Here is a 22,167-nt window from a genome sequence, read left to right as displayed (position 1 = left end):
TGTTTTGTGCTGTATATTTTCTCAAAGTGCTTTATTTTGAATAACAAAAATTTTAATGTCCTTTCTAGTAGTTCATTAACTGGAACACGATCTGGCTGTTAGGTTTGAGAGATTTAATACACTTTGGTAAGAGTTTAGAAAGTTAGGTTTGTTTGTTTTATCTCTTCTGTTAGGGTGAACAACACAAAATAAAGAAAATGATAGGGAAACTGTAGAGTGGTAAAGGGAAATAGAAAGTCCTTTTTGTTATTTAGCCAGTTAAACTAAAGTAAATTTGGAGGTTTATTTTGCTTGCTATTTCTTTCTTAAAATTAAGAGGTTAATCGCGGTTAGGTATCTATCTAATTTTTGCATGAAAGATATACTTACTAAATAGTGCATTTCCAAACTTTTATGAAGGAAGGGTGCAAGAATTTTCCCACTGCAATATATGACTAAAAAACGTTTGAAATGTACTCTTAATTTCTAGAATTTCCTGAGCTGTGATTATATATTAATAATGAATAAGATCAACAGTGAGGAGGAGAAAGTAGTTGTCCCAAGGATACAATTCCTTTTTATTGAAAAAAAAAATTAAAGCAAAAGTCTACTATTGTACCCTGATTCATCTCCACTGACAGGCCAATACTGACACCACTGTACCTGACTTTCACCAATCCTTCATCATTTTTCCTGTGATCTTACAGCTATTACCGTCTTTTCTGACTTGACCAAACAAAACTTTGAAAAAGAACACTTACTGTATATCTAAATTAATAAAACCAGGGGTGGAGAAAGAAGCACTGTGCACTTGAGATATTTTTGCTCTCATAAAAGATAGAGGTGCTCATGAGGTCAAGAGCTCTTTGGTTATAACTTCTAAGCATTCTAGCAATAAGAAAAAAAAATCTGTATTTTACTGTATTTCTTAAAATTCTTTTCTTTTTTCTTTCATTCTCTCTCTTTTTTCTACCATTCTATTTGTAGCACTTCTGAAAATATAACAGTTACAAAAAATCAACTTTCATTTTTCTCTTGGCTGAATATAAAAATTCTGAATATTTTCATATCTGTTTCTTATCATTGATCATGCAGCTCTTGGTCTTGGCAAAATGAATTGAAAATTTTATAGGTGATAGTATGTTTAAGTATATTTTACTCTTTTAATTTTACATTAAAATGGTCTTTCTCTTTCTCACCAATTTATTTCATATTAACACTGAAATATGTAAAAAAACAAAAAAGGATACAGAATGAGGTTAAAATTTATATAAATTTGACATATTTATTATTTGATATTCTTACTTTCCTCATTAAGTTCATGTTATTTTTAATATTAGCTAAAATAATATCTAAAAAGTTGTGCTTTTTATAAAACATACAATCATATCATTAATTTTATGATAGAATTATTTTAATATAATAATTTTGCAAATCCAGTGTGTTTACAATTTCAGAATATTTATTTCAAAGCTGTGACTTCAAGATTTTTATCTATTTGTGTTTAAAAAATTGGATCTCCGAACATTAGTTTGAATAAATGAAAATGAAAGCAAAAATCAGAACAGAAATGGAATCTAAAGTTATTAAAATTTACCCAGGTGTCCATTGCTCTAAATACGCTTGGAATAGAAAGTAGAAAGTCATATTTTAGGGAAAATAACTTGAGGATGTTCAATGTACTTAATATCATTTTGAGACTGACACCATTCAGCTTATTTTTTTTTTTGCCTGTCTCTCTAGGTGTGGACCTTATTATTTTTTATTCTGAATGCATGATATCTATCTAATTAGAGTTATGTAAGATAATCCAGTTTTCAGAAGAATTATTATTCTTCTGAATAATAACATTCTTTTGCTTCCTGACACAGACATAATCAGAATTTTTTTCTCATGAGTGAATACTCATGGCATGAAAAGATATTTAATAAAACAATCAACTTTAACTATGTTATCATTGTTTTTTTCATTATTATAAAACTATTATAATAATATTCATTACTCTTAAAAGTCAAGAAAAATAATCATGTCATATATGTCCACATTCTATGTAAAATAATTTTCATTTTTCACAAATTTCCTTTCAGACTCTGCCCATATCCATGCATGTTTTCAATCATTACTGCTCTACTCAATACTTTTGTTTACATTTTAGATTTGACAACAGTCATATCTTCCTCATTTTCCAGTTTCTATTCCTGACATACTCATCTTTTAGTATTTAAGGCTACTATCCATCCTTTGGTTTTGCCCAGTGTGAGAACTAATGGCTGCCTAGCCACTCCCAGAGCAGTAGACTTTTCTACCCCATGAAACTGATTATTTACATGCCAGAGTTCTTTCCAGTTCAGGCTAAATTCTGGAACACTGAAGTTGAAGTGTAGTAAAAGATGCCACTTTGGTTTAGTGTTTATTTTGAGGAATAGACATTTTAAAAGCAGCAAATGCAGGGAGAAACTTTTTCTGAACTCCCCTTATCTGCCTAAAGACAGATCCCCATAGGGGATCTGAATATATCAAGGGCTCCAAAATATCTAGGAACTGAATGAAAGCTTAATTTCCTTCCCATTGTTGCAATGTTCTTTTTTACCTGCCCCACACCCCAAACAAAAAGCAAACCAATGTTACTATATCAAAATAGAACAGGACTGGGAAAAAAATGATGCCATTTGTGAAAATAAAGATGGATCCTCCTTAAAGAATAATCTGGAATTATACCTAGTGGGCTACACTCATCAGTAAGCAGAGCATGTGTGATGGTTTTACAGGTCCTAATGCTCAAGAAACTATAAACTGAAGAGTGTGCAAACTCATTTGAAGGCAGGTTCTACTCTAAGCACAGACAACAGAAGTGTCCCTGGAGCAAAGGAGAAACATGGGATATGGAAGTCTTCTTTGGCAGGTCACATAGATGTATGAAGACCAGATCCTGTACCTAGAGTCTGCTGGTCATATTCCTACACCTGTCTTCCCCTTGGGGGACCTGAGTTCTTCCCTCTGTGTTCCTGGTCCCCATGCAGGGACTCAGTGATCATTAGAGCCTCTGGTGGGCAGAATTCTACCTGTCCTAATGCTCAGAACCTTTGACTGTCCCATTGCCCTGTGATTATGTCTTATGGCATGGTTGGCTTTATAAGGAGATTTTCCAGATGGACCTTATCTAATCTCATGGGTCCCTTGAAAAGCAGAGAGTTTTCTCTGATGGCAGAAGAGGAAGAGATTTGAAGAAGAATAAGGACTCAGTGTGCCCTTGGGGGGAACAGGGTTTTCGAGAAGGAATGTGGATGAAACTCAAGGAGCTGAGATGGGTCTGGGAATTGAGGACCTCTGTCCTCCATCTACCCACCCCCCCAAAGAAAGTGGATTCTGCCACACATACGTACATTTGGAAGAGGACCCCACACCTCCAGAGGAGAATGTGGCTTGCCCAACCTGTGGCCCACCCAAGAGCCACATGGTGCCAGATTTCTGCCCGACAGACCTATGTAGGGATACACGAATGGCCCTTTAAGCCTCCATATTTGTCATCATTTGGTAAGCAGCAATGGGAAAATGAAATAAAGCCTTCCACATCAAATGTTTTGGGAGCATAACTTTGCCAGAAGAGGAGGACCAAGGTCCATGGACCTTGTCAAAAAAACATGAGTTGGGTCCACCTCTCTCCTTTGGTCTACAGCTAGCTGCCATATACACAATGTCTGCTGAAGTCCACTCACTGTGTCAATTCCTGATTGATGCTGGACACAAAGCCTGCAATTGACTTCTGCCGATTTACAGTATCGTGGAAACAGTCAATACCAATGAACATCGCATTCTGCAACTAAAATTTTTTAAATAGGTAGTACATGGAGTTAGAACACAATAGGAACAAAATTAAGCAATTACATTTGCAAGATAGGTAAATATAGTCTTAACCAATTCCACTGAACACAACTGAAATAAAGAGAAGGCAATGAAATCCAACGTACTTCTGTCTCCACCTTCCAGAGGGCTCCTCCTATCTTGCAGTTCATCTGCTGGGCAATATTTGTCGCAATGGTCAGCAGCATCTGGGGTTTGTCTAAGGTCCGTGTGATGACACACTGGCTTGGGATTGGGCAACTGACACACAGGTATTGTTTTATGCTATCATACAGCTCTTTTTCACTGGACAACACGCAAACAACCTTGGAAGAAAGCAAAAATGGGACTGTCCAGTATGCAACCACAGTGATAGGAGAACAGGATGTCTGTGTAGGTGGAGCACTGAGTAACTAGAATCTATCCATTCAATCAATAGCTGGACCATGAGGGTAAGAGGTCTGGAATCCCAGCCCATGAAACAGCTGTGAAGGTGACCATGTGGAAGAAGAAAGTCTGGGAGCCAGACACAGACAGTATCCTGACTTGAACTTGCAAAATCCTTATGTCCTGGTTATTCTGTTTCTGGGAGTTTATCATGAACATAAGACAGGATGATTAAAAGGTACAGACTTACATCTACCATTGTCAGGACTGTCCTAGCGTCCAGGGTGGACACTATGCAAGGGGCATTTGCTCATTTGTCAATAACCTACTGAGATCAATACTATCCCCATTTTACCCCTAAGGAAACAAGCCCAGGAATCAGGGGAACTGGCTGCTGTATGGGCAGCAGACAAAGTTTCCAACACTCGCTGGGACCTCTAGCAGGACACAGAGCCATGAGGAAGAGCAGTTACCACCTGGCTGGGTTCATACTATGATGGGAAAATCCTCCGTGTAGCATTTTTAACATGTATGCATTATTATATGTTTAACATTTATATATAATGTTATAAAAAGTATTATTTTTAACAATGATGTTTCTAGGAAGACTTTCTGGGAGTAGGTATCCTCAATCATATTAGGGACATTCTTTTCTCATTCTAGATGAAGTGACTTTGTCTTTTCACAAGAAATGTGGAATTCTATCAAATGCATTATACACATTTTGCTTACATTTTATCTGCAATTATGTTTCCTAAAATTCATCACACTAACCAGTTCATTTCTTCTTTTTCTAAAGACTAGATTGCCAGTTTTCAGACTTGCTGGCACCCCTGGTGTTGTCCTAACATTTCTTTAACCTCCATTTTGTCTGTTAATCATGAACTCTTCTTGTCCTTAATGCTGTCAAGCCTCTGTTGGACTCTTTTCTTCACTCTTGACAGCATCAAGTTTTAATATTTTTGGCTTTACGTGTATTGTTCTCTGTTTAGTTTGTTTTTTGTTCTTTTGTTCTACTTTATTTTGTCTCACTCTGCACTTAGTGTATTAACATTCAGACTTCCTTCCTAATGTACTGATCAAGGGCTGGAGGGCCCCTGACATTATTTTTTTAGCTTGCTGTGTTTTTTTTTTTAATATTTTATTTATTTATTTGTCAGAGAGAGAGGAGCGAGAGTGAGCACAGACAGACAGAGTGGCAGGCAGAGGCAGAGGGAGAAGCAGGCTTCCTGCCAAGCTAGAAGCCCGATGTGGGACTCTATCCCAGGACGCTGGGATCATGACCTGGGCTGAAGGCAGCTGCTTAACCAACCGAGCCACCCAGGTGTCCCTAGCTTGCTGTTTTAAACAGATTTTCATGCATACTACTTATAAGGTTTAAAATAGTTTCTAAATTTTCTATTGATCTCTGTCGTGACACTGAGCCCTGCATCAAGGGAGTCTGCCTGAGGATTCTCTCCCTCTGTGCATCCCCCCACTATTCTTCTCTTTCTCTCTCTCAAATAAATAAATGAAAGTTTAAAAAAAAATGTAAACTCCACAGAGGCCATGAGATTTTTTGGTCTGTTTTGTCCTTGCTATATCCCCAGTACCTTGAATAGTGTTTGGCAGTATAATAAGTGGTCAGTTAAATGTTTGTTGAGTCAATGATGATAATAAATAAATAGCTAAACCAAACATGAAAATAAATAAATAAATAAATAGATTTTCTATTGGTATCATTCTAATATGGTTGCTACTTACAAGTAATTCTTTGGTTTCTGAATGTATGTGGTTTAATGATTTCTAATTGTAATGGACTGTGGTCAATGTTTGTATGTTTGATAGGTAGGTATCAGTCGTTCATTATTGGTTTAGGATTTCTCCATGCCCGTTGAGATCCTTTAAAGATGAAGGCTAAACTAACTTAGAGATATGCTTTTTTTTTTTTTTTAAGCACCTCACTTTCTGGGTACAGATTACACACAAACCAACACACAGCATACACACACACACAGCGTACACACACACACACACACACACACACACACACCCATCCCTCCCTCCTTTTATATATTTATGTATATTTTAGTAGGTCAGTAAGTCAACCTTTTAGAGACAGATGCAACATCTTCTAGATTCTAATTTTTTACATGAGGATGTCTGAGTTTTCTGCGAGCAGTCAGCTAATGTTGTCCCCTACAGATTCAGCTTCTGGAATAGCATGGGCTGGTCTCCTCCTAAGAAGAGCTGTTCAAGCTGATGAAAATACAGAACTGTGCCTCTCTGGGGCTCAGCCAGTCTACCAAGGTCATGAAGAGTTACAGGGTTAAGACAAGAGAGAAGTAGGGACCCAGAGTGCCTGCCTAACCCCCAGAGGGAGATGTCTGAAAGGTTGGAGACCATGAACAGACTGACAACCTCCAAGAGAGAACAGGACAGGAATTGGAGACAAGACCCTGCCAAGGACAGGGTTCTTGAGACAGATTTTGAGTGTCTGCCACTCGAAACTGAACATACGTGATTTGTAACACTACATGTCAAGACATGAAGCCACTGTCACACAGACACTTACCATCTGTGTTTTGGAGGATGCGTGGTTTTCTAAGGTGGTTGTATAGGATTGGACTGAATGACTTACTTGAAGCCTAGAAAAAAGAAGAAAAAAAGAAAATAAGTATAGGACCTCTATACTCAAAAGGCAATGAACAATAAACATGTAACAAGCATTTTATGCTGCCAATGAAGCACAATATAAAACAAAACAAAATACCATGTTAAGACAGTTACTTCAGTTGAAAGGCTTTTGTAAAGACTTATTATTCATTAGAGAGAGAGGGAGAGAGCTAGCCCATGTACACATGAGGGGAGGGGCAGCGAGAGAGAGAGAGAATCTTAAGCAGACTCCCCACTGGGCACAGAGCCCAACCTGAACAGAAACCAAGAATTGGACGCTTAATTCACTGAGCCACCCAGGCACCCCAAAAGTTTGTTCTTTAGACAAAAGTAAGTTCAATTTTTGGCTTCCTTAGTATGAGTCCTGATAGCCACAAATCATACATCACAAAAGCCTATTTTTACTGTTACTGGAATAGGCTAGACTTATTTGCTTATAACCTTTCAGTGTTTCGATTAAAGTGACTGACTCCTAGAACTTAGTATCTTCTCTTTTTTTAAGATTTTATTTATTTATTTATTTGACAGACAGTGATCACAAGTAGGCAGAGAGGCAGGCAGAGAGAGAGAGGAGGAGGAAGCAGTCTCCCTGCTGAGCAGAGAGCCTGATGCAGGACTCGATCCCAAGACTCTGAGATCATGACCTGAGCCAAAGGCAGAGGCCTTAACCCACTGAGCTACCCAGGCACCCCTAGAATTTAGTATCTTCTGATTCCACTTTCAGGTAGCTAATGACTGGTTTTTAAATCAGAGGTAGTCGACTTACATTTTTGCCTCTTTCATAGCTATACCCATGGTGGGTGTGACTCTCCGTAAACTCTGCAGAAAGGGGCGCCTGGGTGGCTCAGTGGGTTAAGCCGCTGCCTTCGGCTCAGGTCATGATCTCAGAGTCCTGGGATCGAGTCCCGCATCAGTCTCTCTGCTCAGCGAGAGCCTGCTTCCCTCTCTCTCTCTCTGCCTGCCTCTCCATCTACTTGTGATTTCTCTCTGTCAAATAAATAAATAAAATCTTTAAAAAAAAAAAAAAAAAAACTCTGCAGAAAGGATGAGGCTGCTCTGTAGTATCCTGTAGGATAGAGTATTAACCAATGATCTAGTGACTTGACATTGAGTAAGGGTCCACTTCTTGTCTCTTTTGTCCAATCTGCAAACTGTGGGTGGGAGTCAAACTGCAAAAGAGAGGATAACACTTCATTTAAAATTTTTTATTTATATTATATATGTAAAAGATTTAATAATTTATAAGACTATATATTACACATATATAATATATAATGTATATAATATATAGAGAGAGATAATGCCTTTGCTGATATTGAAGAGCCTTTCCATTGCAAATCTGTGCTACTTCCTATTGTAAGGTTATTAGTTTAAACTTCAGTCATGACTTAATTACCTATTTTTGCCTTAAGGTAGAAGTAAGTGATGCTGGAATTCTTTCATGGGTTATTCTGGACGGTCTTGATTCTAGGTAACTAACTCCTAAGGAAAACTTTGGAAGATAGTTTTACCATGAGAGAGGACCACAACACTAACAGAGATAAAATACAGAGTTTACTCTATGCCAAGGATGCCCTATGCATTTTAATTGAACATCTGCTTGCTGTCTCCTAGACAAAAGACAGGTAGCCAAGAAGAGAGAGCAGAGAGTTATTGACCTGAGCTAGTTCCTCTGCATTATTATTCATTTGACCCCAAATGACAAAATGAATAACTAAAACACAACCATCTTGAAATGGTCTTACCACTCGTCTTCCTTGAAAAATTCTTACTTCTTTCAAGATTCTTCCTGAGGACAAGAAGCTGGCATCAAATTTCAAATCCCAGAGTTGAAGTTCCCGTTGTATCTCCTTATTTCTAAAAGTTAAAATGTTTCCACAGGATCAAACCTCCTTCAAGGAAATAAGCAAAAGCAATGATCCATTTTCAAAATTCTCCTCTAACCTAATTCTCCTCAAACCTGTTGTTTGTCCTCTGTGCTGACATGTTGCAGAGAAGGCCCCTAGTACTCTGAAATCATATGTTTGCTCTCACATTTGCACTTAGGATCTTTCTAGTTCATTTTCCCCCTCCAGACCTCCCCTAACTTTGCACTGACAGAACAAATAGAGTTGTTCCCCCAAGAGCTCACTTTCTTTTTGACCTGTTTTTTTAGTTGGGGAATCTGAAATGCCAAGAGTTCTGCACATGTCCTGACTTCAGGACACATACACACACACACACACACACACACACAATCAGCACTTACGTCTGTATAGTATTCATCAATTTTCATAACTCGTGCTGCCTTTTTTCTGGATCCAACCTCATATGGAGAGCCAAGTCTCTCATCACTCTGTAATTTTTACATAGCTCATCTGTTAGACCTTTAAAAAAGAGTAAAAAATATTGCTCAACAAGTAAGAATAGATTTATATGGGAGAAGCCTCAGTGGCTTTATCTGGAGAAGGAAGAGCCAATGGAGAGAATGCAGCTCTGGGTCACCTGGGACTATGGAAAGTGTGGACCTCTAGATCATAGCATCTGGGGCTTGAAAGGGGTGGTCTTCCAGGAAGACCGGGTAAATGCGCAGTACCTGTCAGGTTGCATAGCTGGGGAACCAGCAGTATAGGCTCACGGGGCGTGTCCTGTTTGCTCTTCTTCCATTTGCCTTTGCTGATCAAGAGCAGCTGATTCAGTTCCGTGACTACTTGATTATACCGCTGCTCAGAAGGGGTAAGAAAGAACACTGGCATGACTACCATCCAAGCCCCAGTAAATCACATAAATGGGTACAACGGCTCATTTTTGGATCACCAACAGAGGCCCAGGGGTGTCCTGGGGACCCAGTTTCCCCAGGTTTAAGGACACATCAAAGATACTCTTCATGTTCCCTTGAGATGTCCCAGGGATGGCCTATTTTTTTTTTTTCCCAATAAGCACACATGGCTGAGGAGAGGCAGGACCACAAACATTATATTGTGGTCATTGTAATAGCCTTCTTTGACTTCATATAGGTAGATGTGGGACCAACTCTTGGAATAGATCTCTCTCACTACCCGACTCTTTTAAAAATTCTTAACACATAATTGAGAAATTTCAAGAGGATTGCCAAACGGATGGGGGACAACAAACCTGGTCACTTTTTAGAGTGACTACTACTACAGCTATGCCAAACATGTCTCCAACATCATTTCCCTTAAAGTATTCCAGCAGGAAAAGGCAATTGCCAAGACATCCTACCCAGAAGGTCTTATTCCTAGGCTCCAATTCCTGTACAACAAAGTGCCCTTACTCTCCAACACAAAGTGATGATTTGTCATAGATCCATTCATGCTGATCACTGAGGTCCTCCTCTGTAATCAGTGAGCCACATGAATTCTGTATGATCTGCCTATTAAGCATCTTGAGAACATCAAAGGAGTTCCTACCTGAGACAAGACTTCAAATCCAGTGTTCATGGCTCTTGAGCTGAAATACTACTTTTAATTCTCGTGATCTTGTTGCAGACCATGTATATTTTTTTCCTTAAAGTAGTTATTTGAAAGGCAGCTGAGATTCACCCCATTTCTTTTGGGGCAAGAGTCTTAATTAAGGCAGGAGCTTTTACAGGGAGATGTATGTACAAATGTGCAGGATCATAGGGTCATTTTAGGGCCTCAACCACCACTCTTACCACCCAGTCTAGCTAAGTCTTTGTACAAGCTATTCTTCCTGTTGAGAACTTCAGGAAACACACTACTTATTTCTCATAGCTGTCCTGTGACATTCTAGAAGGATCTCCTGCAACATTAACTTCATTTTCAAAAGAATTCTGCTGTCCCACTTTGTATTATTATGAAAACTTTTTTGAAAGCCAGGAATGTACTTTCCTTCTAAGGGCTCCACTATGGATTCTGGGATTTTTCTAGATCTCATGATAACACAACAACTACACTGCCATCTGTTAGTAGACTGAGTTCTCACCAGGGTACCCCAAGGCTACCCAACATTTTAATTACTTCAGCCCATCTGTTTTGCTCAAGCAAACCTGCTGAAATCATGGTCTTATGTTTCTTTTACATCTAAGGCTCCTCCTATCAACACATGCCAAGAAGGTAGTTTGCTTTCACAGAAATGCTCTTTCAAAATGTTCCCAAACCTACTGCTCTGTGATGCCAGCATGTGTGAACTACCATAGCCACTTCTAAAACTTACTGTATTGGAGCCATTCTAGTTATATGACATTACCCTATATACAAGGCACTCTAACACATGGAAAATAGGTATAAGTCAAATTGTAATAACCCCAAGGAGAAATTCTATAATATGTATTTATTATACATAAGATTATGACTATAAGTTTACATGTATTATTGGGAAACATGTTTGAATAAGAAAAAAAGATTTAGATACACTGAAAGAAAGACTTCCTACCATTTTATAGTATTCTACAAAGGGGATTTCAGCACTATCTGAGGTTTTATTTATTTTTTTTTTTTAAAGATTTTATTTATTTATTTGACAGAGAGAAATTACAAGTACACTGAGAGGCAGGCAGAGAGAGGGAGAAGGAAGCAGGCTCCCCGCTGAGCAGAGAGCCCGATGTGGGACTCGATCCCAGGACCCTGAGATCATGACCTGAGCTGAAGGCAGCGGCTTAACCCACTGAGCCACCCAGGCGCCCCTCTATCTGAGGTTTTAAATGTAGTTCTGGGAGTTTCCTCCCAATTAATAGCATCCACCCTATAGGTTTTGTTGTTATACCTGTGGAATAGTCACAACATATGGTTTTATTCCTAACGCATTCATTGCATGGGATCACGCAAGAAATAAGAGGCTTTAAATCCTATGAGTAATTACAAGATATATCCCCCTTATGTTATATATATACATACATATGTATATATATATAACATTTGTTATTCTTAGTATATTCACCAAGTTGTACACCTTTGAACACAACCCAAAGAACTACCACAGCCACGACAGTCACTCCTCATTTCCACTAAACTCCCCCAGTCCTGAGGCAACCACTAGTTTAGTGTCTGTCCCTATATATTTGCCTACCAATCCAATTTCACATGAATTATATCACACAACATGTGACTCTTCCTGACTGCCTTCCTCCACTTAGCATAATGTCTTTCAAGGTCTATCCCAGCCATAGTGTGTTCTGGCAGTTCACTTTTATTGCCAAATAATATATCATTTCATAAATATACTGCATTTATGCATCCATTTATCACTTAATGAACATTCAAGTTGTTTACACTTTTGAACTATTATGAATGAGGATGCTCTGGCCATTCATGTACCAATTTTGGTAGACATAGGCTTTTCTTTTTCCTGGGTATACAACCAGGAATAGAATTTCTATTCTATATATATATATATTCTATATATAGCTTGTTGAGAAAGTGCCATACTGCTTTCCAAAGACCATACGATTTCACATTTAGCCATCCTAGTGGGTATGAAGTTGCATTTCAGTGTGGTTTGACTTTGCACTTCCCTGATAGCTAATAATGTTAATATTGTTTCCTGTGATTATTGGTCATTGTACATTGACTTCAGAGAAATGTCTATTCAGATACTATGCCCATTTTTTAAAAAGTTGGGTTGTCTTTTAAATTGACTTGTACATGTTCTCTATATATATAGATGCAAGTTATTTATGAATAGGTGATTTGCAATTGTTTTCTCTCATTCTGTCCATTGTTTTTCACTTCTGACTTCAAAGAATGGACATTTTTAATTTGATGAAGTCCAATTTGTAGTTTTCTTCTATCATCCCCTCTCTCTTGGCATCCTAGAAGATTTTGCCCCACCCAAAGTCAAGAAGATTTACTCCTACTATAGTTTTTTATAAGAATTTCATACTTTTAACTCCTACATTTAAGTCGATTTTGAGTTAATCTTGGAGTTAAATTGGAGTTAAAGTTGTATATTGTGTCAGGAAAGGCCAGGTGGATATCCAGTGGTCTCAGCAATATTTGCTAAAAAGAGTATTCCTTCCCTAATTAAACGGTCTTGACACTCTTGTTGAAAATGAACTGACTATCAACATGAAGGTTAACCCTGGGACTCTCAATTCTATTTCATCAATTTTTTACACCTGTCTTCATGCCCCCTTTTTTTTATTATTAGAGCTTTATAGTAAGTTTTGAAATTGGGAAGCAGGAGTCCTTGACTTTACTCTTACAATATTGCCTAAGCAATGTTAAATCCACACTCTTCTCAATTTAAAGCATCTGGTCTAAAGGGAGAATAAAAAATTTTTTAAAAAAACTTCCTCAAAAAAAAAAAAAAAAAAAAACTTCCTCCAAGGGGAAATTTGCTCATGGATTTCAATTAAGCCCTGATTTTTAATAAACACAAAGCAAAATAAAAGAAAAAAAAGAAAGAGGGACATATTCTGTTATCACAAGAGAGGGTTCAGAGCAGAGGACTGGATCGGCATTAGGAATTCAAGAACTGCAAAATCTATACCCAACACATATTCCTCTCTTGTGCTATAGAGCCAGATGAGAAAAAGCATGGAGTGGTTCTGGCCATTGCTGTGCCAGGTCTGCTTCTGAAATGTAACCCTGATTGATCTGAAATCTATAGGGACACCTCTTATAGGGAAAAGAGAAGTTATGAGTGTGATGGGATGCAGACTTACATCGTAGAAACAACTGATCCGACTAGTCGTTTAGAAACTTGCTCCTGAAGCTCTTGCTTTGTGGGGAAGCCATCACGAATATCCGATATTAAATCATAGGCTGTTTGCATTCGGAACAGTTTATGGTTCACGTCAGCACAGAGGGTAATGCTGGTTTCATACTCAAGAATAGAAGTAACATATCCAGGCCAGATGACCAGCCTGTAAATGGAACACATTAGATGTGAATATCAAACTCTAAGCTCCAAATATAGAAATGTCACAGGGCTGTCAGTCAGGGTCTAAAATTGGTGCTTAGGAGTCAAGTAAGAAATGGTCTTTCAAAGGATCTTTCCAATAGATATTTACCTGATGAACCAGTTATATTATCTTTGTTAAACCATTTTTATCACCACCCACAGGCGCTCTCCGCCCCCCCCCCGCCGACATACACACACATGCACACACACACACACATTTGAAAATATAGGTTTATATAGGATATAGGTTTATATAAATTATAAACATTATGTGAAACTTTCTACTTGATACCAACTTGTGATTATGGAACTCCATGGCCTCTCGCTTGTTGTAATAGTTGCGACCAACTTGCTCCAACTCCATCATCTTCAAAATTCTAGAAATTGGAAGAACAGATTTTGTTAAAAGTGCCATAAATATTATTAAGCATTTAGTAACACACATGAGGATACTGTAGTGGGGGGGGGAATCTGCCAGTGACTTGGTCTACCAATAATTAACGGAAGTGCCTGGTACAAGTAAATTACATGGTGAGGTTAGATATTCAAGCTCATTTAACCTCTTTTTTTCCCTGATTTCCATAATATACAACTGACTGTCATGAAAAGGCCATTAGAATGTCCTCCATTCCTATAAATGAGCCAAAACAGATTTTGCAGATTAAGGGCCTCTGATTTTAATTTTGAATTTTTGTCCATCATTATGAAGGTAGAAAACAAGTGCATTCGCTCCAGGGAGAAACACATGTAGATGTGCCTAGTTGATGTCCATCCCTCCTTCTAGACAGGAACCAGCCATGGGATGTGGCAGTAGGCAGGGAGAACAATATAGAGAATAAGCCACAGAATTTAAACATGTCTAGGTGAGGTTCAAGTGCCATGTCATTTCCAAGATCCTTTGTTTTCCCAGAAGAAGGAAGTGTCGAGAACACAAAACTCTAGGAGCAAACATCTATGTTCCATGCCACTGACACACTAACACACAACCAGATCTCAAGGAAACCAAATCCTACGAACAAACCTTCTAAAGAGAATGTTGTAATAACGTAAACAGTCTGGTGAGGTGGGCATGAGTTCGCTGGTGAATTCAATGGTCACCTTCACAACCTGTTTTTTCAGCAGGCTGACCAATTCCATTTTCTGAGAGAAAAACAAACAAACGAAAAGGTCCAGCAGTCTTCCCAAGGATAGCAAGCTCATTATTGGACCACAAATCAAGGTGTCACTTGGGTATCCAACACATGAACATGGCAGGAGCCATCTTGCTCCCAGAGACATGTGCAGGGAGAAGATAGGATCTATGAGACCAAAGTGAGAAGTCAGAATTAAACATTTATAGCTCCTTAAAAAAACAAACAAACAAACAAAAAAACAAGTTCCTGTGTATTAGTCACTTGGTAAATATGGAAGTTTATTGAAGAAAATACTAAGTTCTAAAACTTTTTTTTTTTTTTTTTTTTTTTAAAGATTTTATTTATTTGACAGAGAGAGATCACAAGTAGGCAGAGAGGCAGGCAGAGAGAGAGAGAGAGGAGGAAGCAGGCTCCCCACTAAGCAGAGAGCCCGATGTGGGACTCGATCCCAGGACCCTGAGATCATGACCTGAGCCGAAGGCAGCGGCTTAACCCACTGAGCCACCCAGGCGCCCCTAAGTTCTAAAACTTTTTTGCTGAAGTTTTAGAGAGAGCAAGAGATAACGACTAAATTATTCAATAATTCATCAGCATTTGAGCCATATTTGCCACTGAAAAGGTTAAAAAATTAAATGTATATATTGCTCTCAAATTCATTGTAAGTGCTGAAATGAGGCACAAGGGAACCTCCTGATAAACACACATGGCAGGTGGGTTTTCTTACAAGCCCTATGGGCAAGAGATCTTCAGGAGGTCTCTTCCAACCATTGTACAGAAATGGTATATTTTCTCTAATACAGTAAAAATGTGGGAGAAAGAACAAATGTCCAGAAAGTACTGGGGGTGCCTGGGTGGCTCAGTTGGTTAAGTGTCCACCTTTGGCTCGTGGCATGATCTCAGGAGGCTGGGATTGAACCCCATGCTGGACTCCCTGCTCAGTGGCGAGTCTGCTTCTCCTTCTCCCTCTGCTTCTGCACTCACTCACTCTCTCTCTCCCCACCCCACCAAATAAAATCTTTAAAAAAAGTGAAAATGTCCAAAAACAGTACTTAACTGGTGATCATAGTTTGTGAGGTAATAACAAAGAAGTTCCATCAAATATATAACACTTTCCGATTATCGCTTTATGCTACAGAAGCAGTTCTGAACGAACTTGTCTGTCCTCAATGTCTGGCATGTAGTCAATATTGTACTTACAGGTGATCTGCTGGGGGCGAGATGTCACTCGGAAATGGTTTGCAAATAGCTTCACAAGTCTACCCCGTGTGCCTGCAAAATGGTGCCATGTGTTAACCAGGAAACAAGCTGACCAACTGCACCCAAAACAATGTGGACACCCTGATACCACAAGCCAAAATTAGGCCAAACAAGGACGTCAACCACCACACAAACACTATATACACCTGCTGTTCCAGAACGTGTACCATCCATGCAGATGCGTCCTACATAAGCGTACGTTGAGAGTTACCATAGAAGATTAAAATCTTTAACAATAACAATAAAAAAAATCTCTAACACAAGATTTCCCAAAAGGGGTGGGGAGGGTGAGTGGGAAGTCCTAGTGTAATAATGTAAACATCGTAATAATGTTTAATTAAGATAAAAAATCTCAGTGGATCCAAAAAGCTGGGTCATTCTAACTTAGGTTAAAAGGAAAAGAGAGAAACGAAGAGTCCATCTGGGATGCTAAAACAGGTCTTTGTTTCTGCAGAAATGGGTGCTATGACGACAATGAGAACAGAGAGGAAGGTACCTGCTCTCACAGCGATGGAATGAAGCTTTACACACACCCTGAGACACACACAAGCACCCCAGCACACGTCTAACAGGGACAGTTCCCTAATGCTGGGTTGTTAATGGCTGCTGCACCTGCCGTGGACTCTCTCACGTGGTCCAAGTACTGTCGGGTATCCACCACATGGTCTCGAAAGATGCCCCCAAAATGGTTTCTCTCCTTCAACGACGCTGCCTGGACTGTAGCCACCAGCTGAGTTTCCTCTACATGGAAACAAATGTGAAATCCATGAATTTTAGATGATTAAAAAAGGGGGGGGGGGTCAAACAGGACATTGTTAAACCCCAGCTGTGAAGTCAAACTAAGTCAGGTCACTCGAGGTAGGAAAGAGGATTGTCAAAGGATCCAAACATGAATTTCAGTCATGGGTCACCAGAAAGGGGGACTGTGACCCAGAAGCCTCTCCCAGCAAGACCCCACTCCACATTAGTGGCTGGCCCAGCCTCTCACACACATCAGTGCTATGCCTTTTGCCTTCATCCAGCACTTGTCCAGAAACTTTGTCTCTTCTCTACTGACTTTATATGCCAATCACCTGTCACCACACGGCCCTCTCATAGACATTAGAAAATGCTGACTGAACAGGCTCTTAAAAAAAATATCTGGGGCACCTTGGTGGCTCAGTCATTAATAATCTGCCTTCGGCTCAGGTCATGATCCCAGGGTCTTGGGATCAAGCCCTGCACTGGGCGCCCTGCTCAGCAGGAAGCCCGCTTCTCCCTCTTACTCTCCCTGCTTGTGCTCCCTCTCTCACTGTCAAATAAAATCTTTATATATATATACATATATATGTATATATATATATATGAAATGCTTTTCCTACAGAATAACTGATCTATTCTTTTATTAACAACTGGGAAAAGCTCTATTTTTTTAATCCCATAGTTATATGCATACAGGTTTAAATATTTTACAAGGTTAATACTTGGAGGACAGTGCAAAGCATTCTTTCAAATATTGTGAAAGAAACCTATATTATCCATATGCCCCTGAATAGCTAATATAGTCCCCACTCTGGGCTACAAAAACCGATTCTTTTCAGAATATTCCTTCTGGAAGCTATTATTCCTCATTTATGAAGATCTTATACCAGAGTCTAAATTTCTATAATAGAAAAGCTATTAAATTTCATTTTACATATAAATTTTTTAAATGCTTTTTATCAAACTCAGCTAATTCCAGACACCTCCAGCAATCAAACTTACCACGTTCAAATTTCAGTGAAAAAAAAAAAAACATTTGGCATCGTTCATTAGTACTTGCTATATATAATGTGCTTTACGTGAAGCGTTAATCAAAACTCTTCAGACAGGATATAGAGGATAAAAATGGGTATTTTACTATTTTGCATTCACATTTACAACTTCATTTCATGGAGTCAGGAGTTTGTATCAGTTTATTATAAAAATATTTACAACATAAGACACCAAAAGCAGAGACAGCAGAAGCAAAAATGGACAAGTGGGAATTCAAACAGAAAAAGTTTCTGTACAACAAATGAATCAGTCAACAGAATGAAAGGCACTTAAGGAATGGGAAAAGACATTTGCAAACCATGTGCCTCATAAGGGGTTAATTTCCAAAATATAAGGAACTCCTGAAACTCAAGAGTGAAAAAAACGTAATAACCCAATTACTTTAAATTGAGAAAGGACCTGAGTGGACATTTCTCTAAAGAAAACATAAATAGACAACAGGTATATGAAAAGATGTTCAAAGTCATCAGTAAATCATCAGGAAATTGCAAATCAAAACCACAATGAGGGGTGCTTGGGTGGCTCAGTGGGTTAAGCCTCTGCCTTCGGCTCAGGTCGTGATCCCAGGGTCGTGGGATCAAGCCCCACATCGGGCTCTCTGCTCAGCAGGGAGACTGCTTCCCCCTCTCTCTCTGTCTGCCTCTCTGCCTACTTGTTATCTCTGTCAAATAAACAAACAAAAAAATCTTTAAAAAACAAAACAAAACCACAATGAGCTATCACTTCCCATCTGTAAGTATGGTTATTTTATATATATATGTATATATATGTATACACACACATATATACTTATTTATATGAAAATACATGTGTGTGAAAATACATGTGTGTGAAAATACATGTGTGTGAAAATACATGTGTGTGAAAATACATGTGTGTGAAAATATGTATACAAAATATATATAAAAATTTTTTAAAAACAGCAAGTACTGATGAAGATGTGGAGAAATTTAAACACTTTGAGAAAACAAAAAATGGTATAGCTGCTATGGAAAACAGTATAGAGTTCCTCAAAACACTTAAAAGTAGAACCACCATATAATCCAGCAATCTCACCTCTGGGGGATTCTTACAGAAGTATTGAAATCATAATCTCAAAGAGATATTAACACTCCTGTGTTCACTGCAGCAGTATTAAAAATAGCCAAGCCCTGTAAACAACCTAAAAGTCCACCAAGGAATGAATGGGTAAAGCTAATGCGGTATATTCATACAGTAGAAAATTATTCAGCCTTAAAAATAAAAAAGAGGAAAATCCTACAATGTGCAAGAACCATGACCTTCAAGACATCATGCTAAGTGAAATAAGCCAGTTCTAGAAGGACAAATATTGCATAACTGCAAAAATTCCACTGATAGGAGACATCTAAAATAGTCAAACTCCTTGAAGCAGAAAGTAGGATGGTGGTTGATGTTCAGGGGTGGAGTGGAGGAGGGATGGGGAGTTGTTAGTCAACAGGTATAAAGTCTCCCTTCTGTCAGATACATTCTAGAGATCTACTATTCAACATTGTGCCTACAGTTAACAGCACTGTATCTATCGTACACTTAGAACTGTGTTAAAGGATAGATACATGTTATCTATTCTCACTGTAATTAATAACAATTTCAAACTTAATGGGGTGCCTGGTTGGCTGTCCATTAAGTGTTCAACTCTTGATTTGACTCAGGTCAGGATCTCCTAGTTGTGAGATTGAGCCTGCTTAAGATGCTTTCTCCTTTTCCCCTTCCACTCACAACTCACATTTATGCTCTTACACACACACACACACACACACACACACACTCTTATATAAATAAGAGCAAATCAGAGCATCAGATCTGAGGTCTTATTGTATTAGCCAAATCCTTGGCTAATACAGGAGCCTTTGTGCTCACCTCTATCATGATAGCCTTCCACCTAGGAGGATAATACAAGGCAGGGGAATGTTGAGGTGCTCAAGGAGCGACTCAACCTCCCAGGGCAGTGATTTATAAACACGATAATGTTCCCAGAATTCCTAGTTAACCTGGAGTCATTATATACAAATGCATGGTCTAAATCTGAAAAACAATTCTATCAAGCCATTGGCTAGACTGATGGTCATCAATCTCCATTTCTTTTCCAAAAACCTTAAAATACAGGGGCACTAAAATGCTGACTGATTAATTCATTGCAGAAAGGAAAAATACTTGTGGCCTGTATTCCAGTCCCATCCTGCCAAAACCTATGGGGATCCTGCAGTTCTCTACCTGGAATGTTGTCACTGTGGTACACCCTCACAAATTAGACATCCTCTGTCCCCCACGATATCCCTCTCTTTTATACCTGGAGCCTGAGGTGCTCTTCTTGGTCTTCTTCGTTGTGCAGGCTGAACCACTTGGCTCCTCACTTGCAGGGGCGAGGGGCTAGGCGGAGTTTGGCCAGCTTGCTGAGCCTGCAGGTTTGGGGGGAAGAGTCCTAAAGGATGCTGTTAACGATATTTGTTCATCATCCAAAAATTATTTGCCTGCCACATGCCAGGCACTGTCCGGGAATGAAGCAAGTTCCCTTGTAAAGGCTCGCATGCCAGTGATGGAAAATAAAAATAATGATTTGCATAGCATTTGCATGTTAAGTGCCTGGGAAATGAAGAAAAATAGAACAAAGCAAAGTAGGCAAAAGTGGGTGTTGTTGGGAAGGTGGAGTGTGAAGGGGACTGGTTAAGTTAATGGGGGATGAAGCAAGCCTCAGCACAAAGTTGAGACAGAATCAAAGAGTTGAAGGAGGAGAGTTACAAGGTCACACAAGCCACAGGTAGAGGAAAAAGAGCAAAAATTCTAAGGCAGAAATGTTCAAGGAAGGACAAAATGGCCACTGCGGCTGGAGCGAGGGGTGCAAGGGAGAGAGAAGCAGATGTCAGAGAGGTGGTGGGGCAGAAGCCATTTTGAACCATGTGCCTCTGACTAAGGAAACAGGAATGCGTAAAGGGGAGGGCACTGGGAAGAGGAGCTGCATGGACCAGTTTATCTGGTTCTGTGCTGGGAAACATGGAGGGAAAGACCAGGGGGAAAGCAAGATGACTGGTTAGGAAGCCACCGCCCAAACCTAGGGATGCTGGTGGTTTGGACCAGAAGGTGGTAACAGAGGTGATGAGACATTATCAGATACCAGATTTTTTTTTAATTGGGAGACAACAGTATTTCCTGGTTATTTACGTGAAGGGTTTGAGAGGAGTCCACAATGGATCCAAGGACTTTGGCCCCAGCAACTGGAAGAATGGGGATTCTTCAAACAAAGGGAGTGGGGCCTTTCTGGGAGAGCACATCAGGAGTGTGGGAAGATCTGTGGAGCATCAGCTGCTGGTTTTGAAGTAACTCCCCAGGAGGACTCACTGGCTGGGGCCAAGCTATTCAGAAACCCTCCCATCCACTCAGGTCGGATGGAAGTCCATGTGCATATGTGAAAACACATGAGAGGGAAGCAGTAAAGGAATTAAAGCATCTTTCGCATAAAGGAGACTGAACAGGGCTGAGCTCACTGGCGGCGCTGTGGCTCCAGGTGGCACAGTGGCTTCAGGTGGCACGGGTTGAGAGGGCGTCTGACCACGGGTTCTGCCTCGGGCTCGGGTCCTGGCTCGGCCTGACATTGCTGTCCTGAAGGTGCAGACCCTCAAGGGGACAAGCCCTGGAACAGCACGGTTCTATTAGACATCTCTGTGTAAGTTGCCTGGTAACTTTCTACAAATCAGGACTTTAAAGAAAACAGCAGGTACTAATCATGCAGGTTTTCTGATCATACCAACAAGCCTGATAACTCCAAAGTTGTCAAGGAAGTGTCCTGTAGTAAAAGACAGGAACCTGGTAAAATATTCTTAAAAATTTAAGAGAAATCGTTGGCTAGGATTCTTTTCCCCCCACAAAGTGGCAGGACACCATGGGTTACAGTGCTTGCTTATAGGAGTCAGGTGTGCACAGGGTTCTCACCTACCTTGTATCCTCCACAGTGCAAGGAGGAGCCCAGGTGTCCCCTGGACACTTGCCTGCCCCCACCAGAGGCACACACACCCTGGAGCTAACCCAAATGGGTCCTCCCAGCTCCACTGACACCACTCACCCTCCTCCTCAAGAATTAGGCTCCTCTGTGGCCAAGGAGAAGGCTGTGGCCTGGGGCTCCACTCCTCCAGCCCCACAACGTCTGAGTACTGATAACTGCGGAGTCAGAAGGGCTAAAGCTTCTCTGCAAAAGGGTTAGCCTTTTCCAGGACTGGCCCTGTACCCTGCCCCAGTCACCAAATGG

At 39.7% G+C, this 22,167-nt stretch overlaps 1 protein-coding gene across 1 annotated transcript; it reads right to left on the bottom strand.

Annotated features, from left to right (window-relative positions):
* Positions 1–3,691: 3,691 nt before the first annotated feature.
* On the bottom strand, positions 3,692–21,517 carry PIWIL3 (piwi like RNA-mediated gene silencing 3). Its single transcript, XM_059138987.1, is given in 11 exon segments — positions 3,692–3,799; positions 3,948–4,145; positions 6,761–6,833; positions 11,497–11,586; positions 13,487–13,687; positions 14,022–14,102; positions 14,747–14,865; positions 15,913–16,127; positions 16,728–16,856; positions 20,218–20,326; positions 21,410–21,517. Coding segments are annotated over 11 exon segments (1,431 nt in total).
* Between the last annotated feature and the right edge of the window lie 650 nt (positions 21,518–22,167).

This window comes from Mustela lutreola, chromosome 11 (genome assembly GCF_030435805.1).
Source record: "Mustela lutreola isolate mMusLut2 chromosome 11, mMusLut2.pri, whole genome shotgun sequence".
In the NCBI taxonomy this organism is placed as follows: Eukaryota; Metazoa; Chordata; class Mammalia; order Carnivora; family Mustelidae; genus Mustela; species Mustela lutreola.
This window is presented reverse-complemented; position numbering and strand designations above follow the sequence as displayed.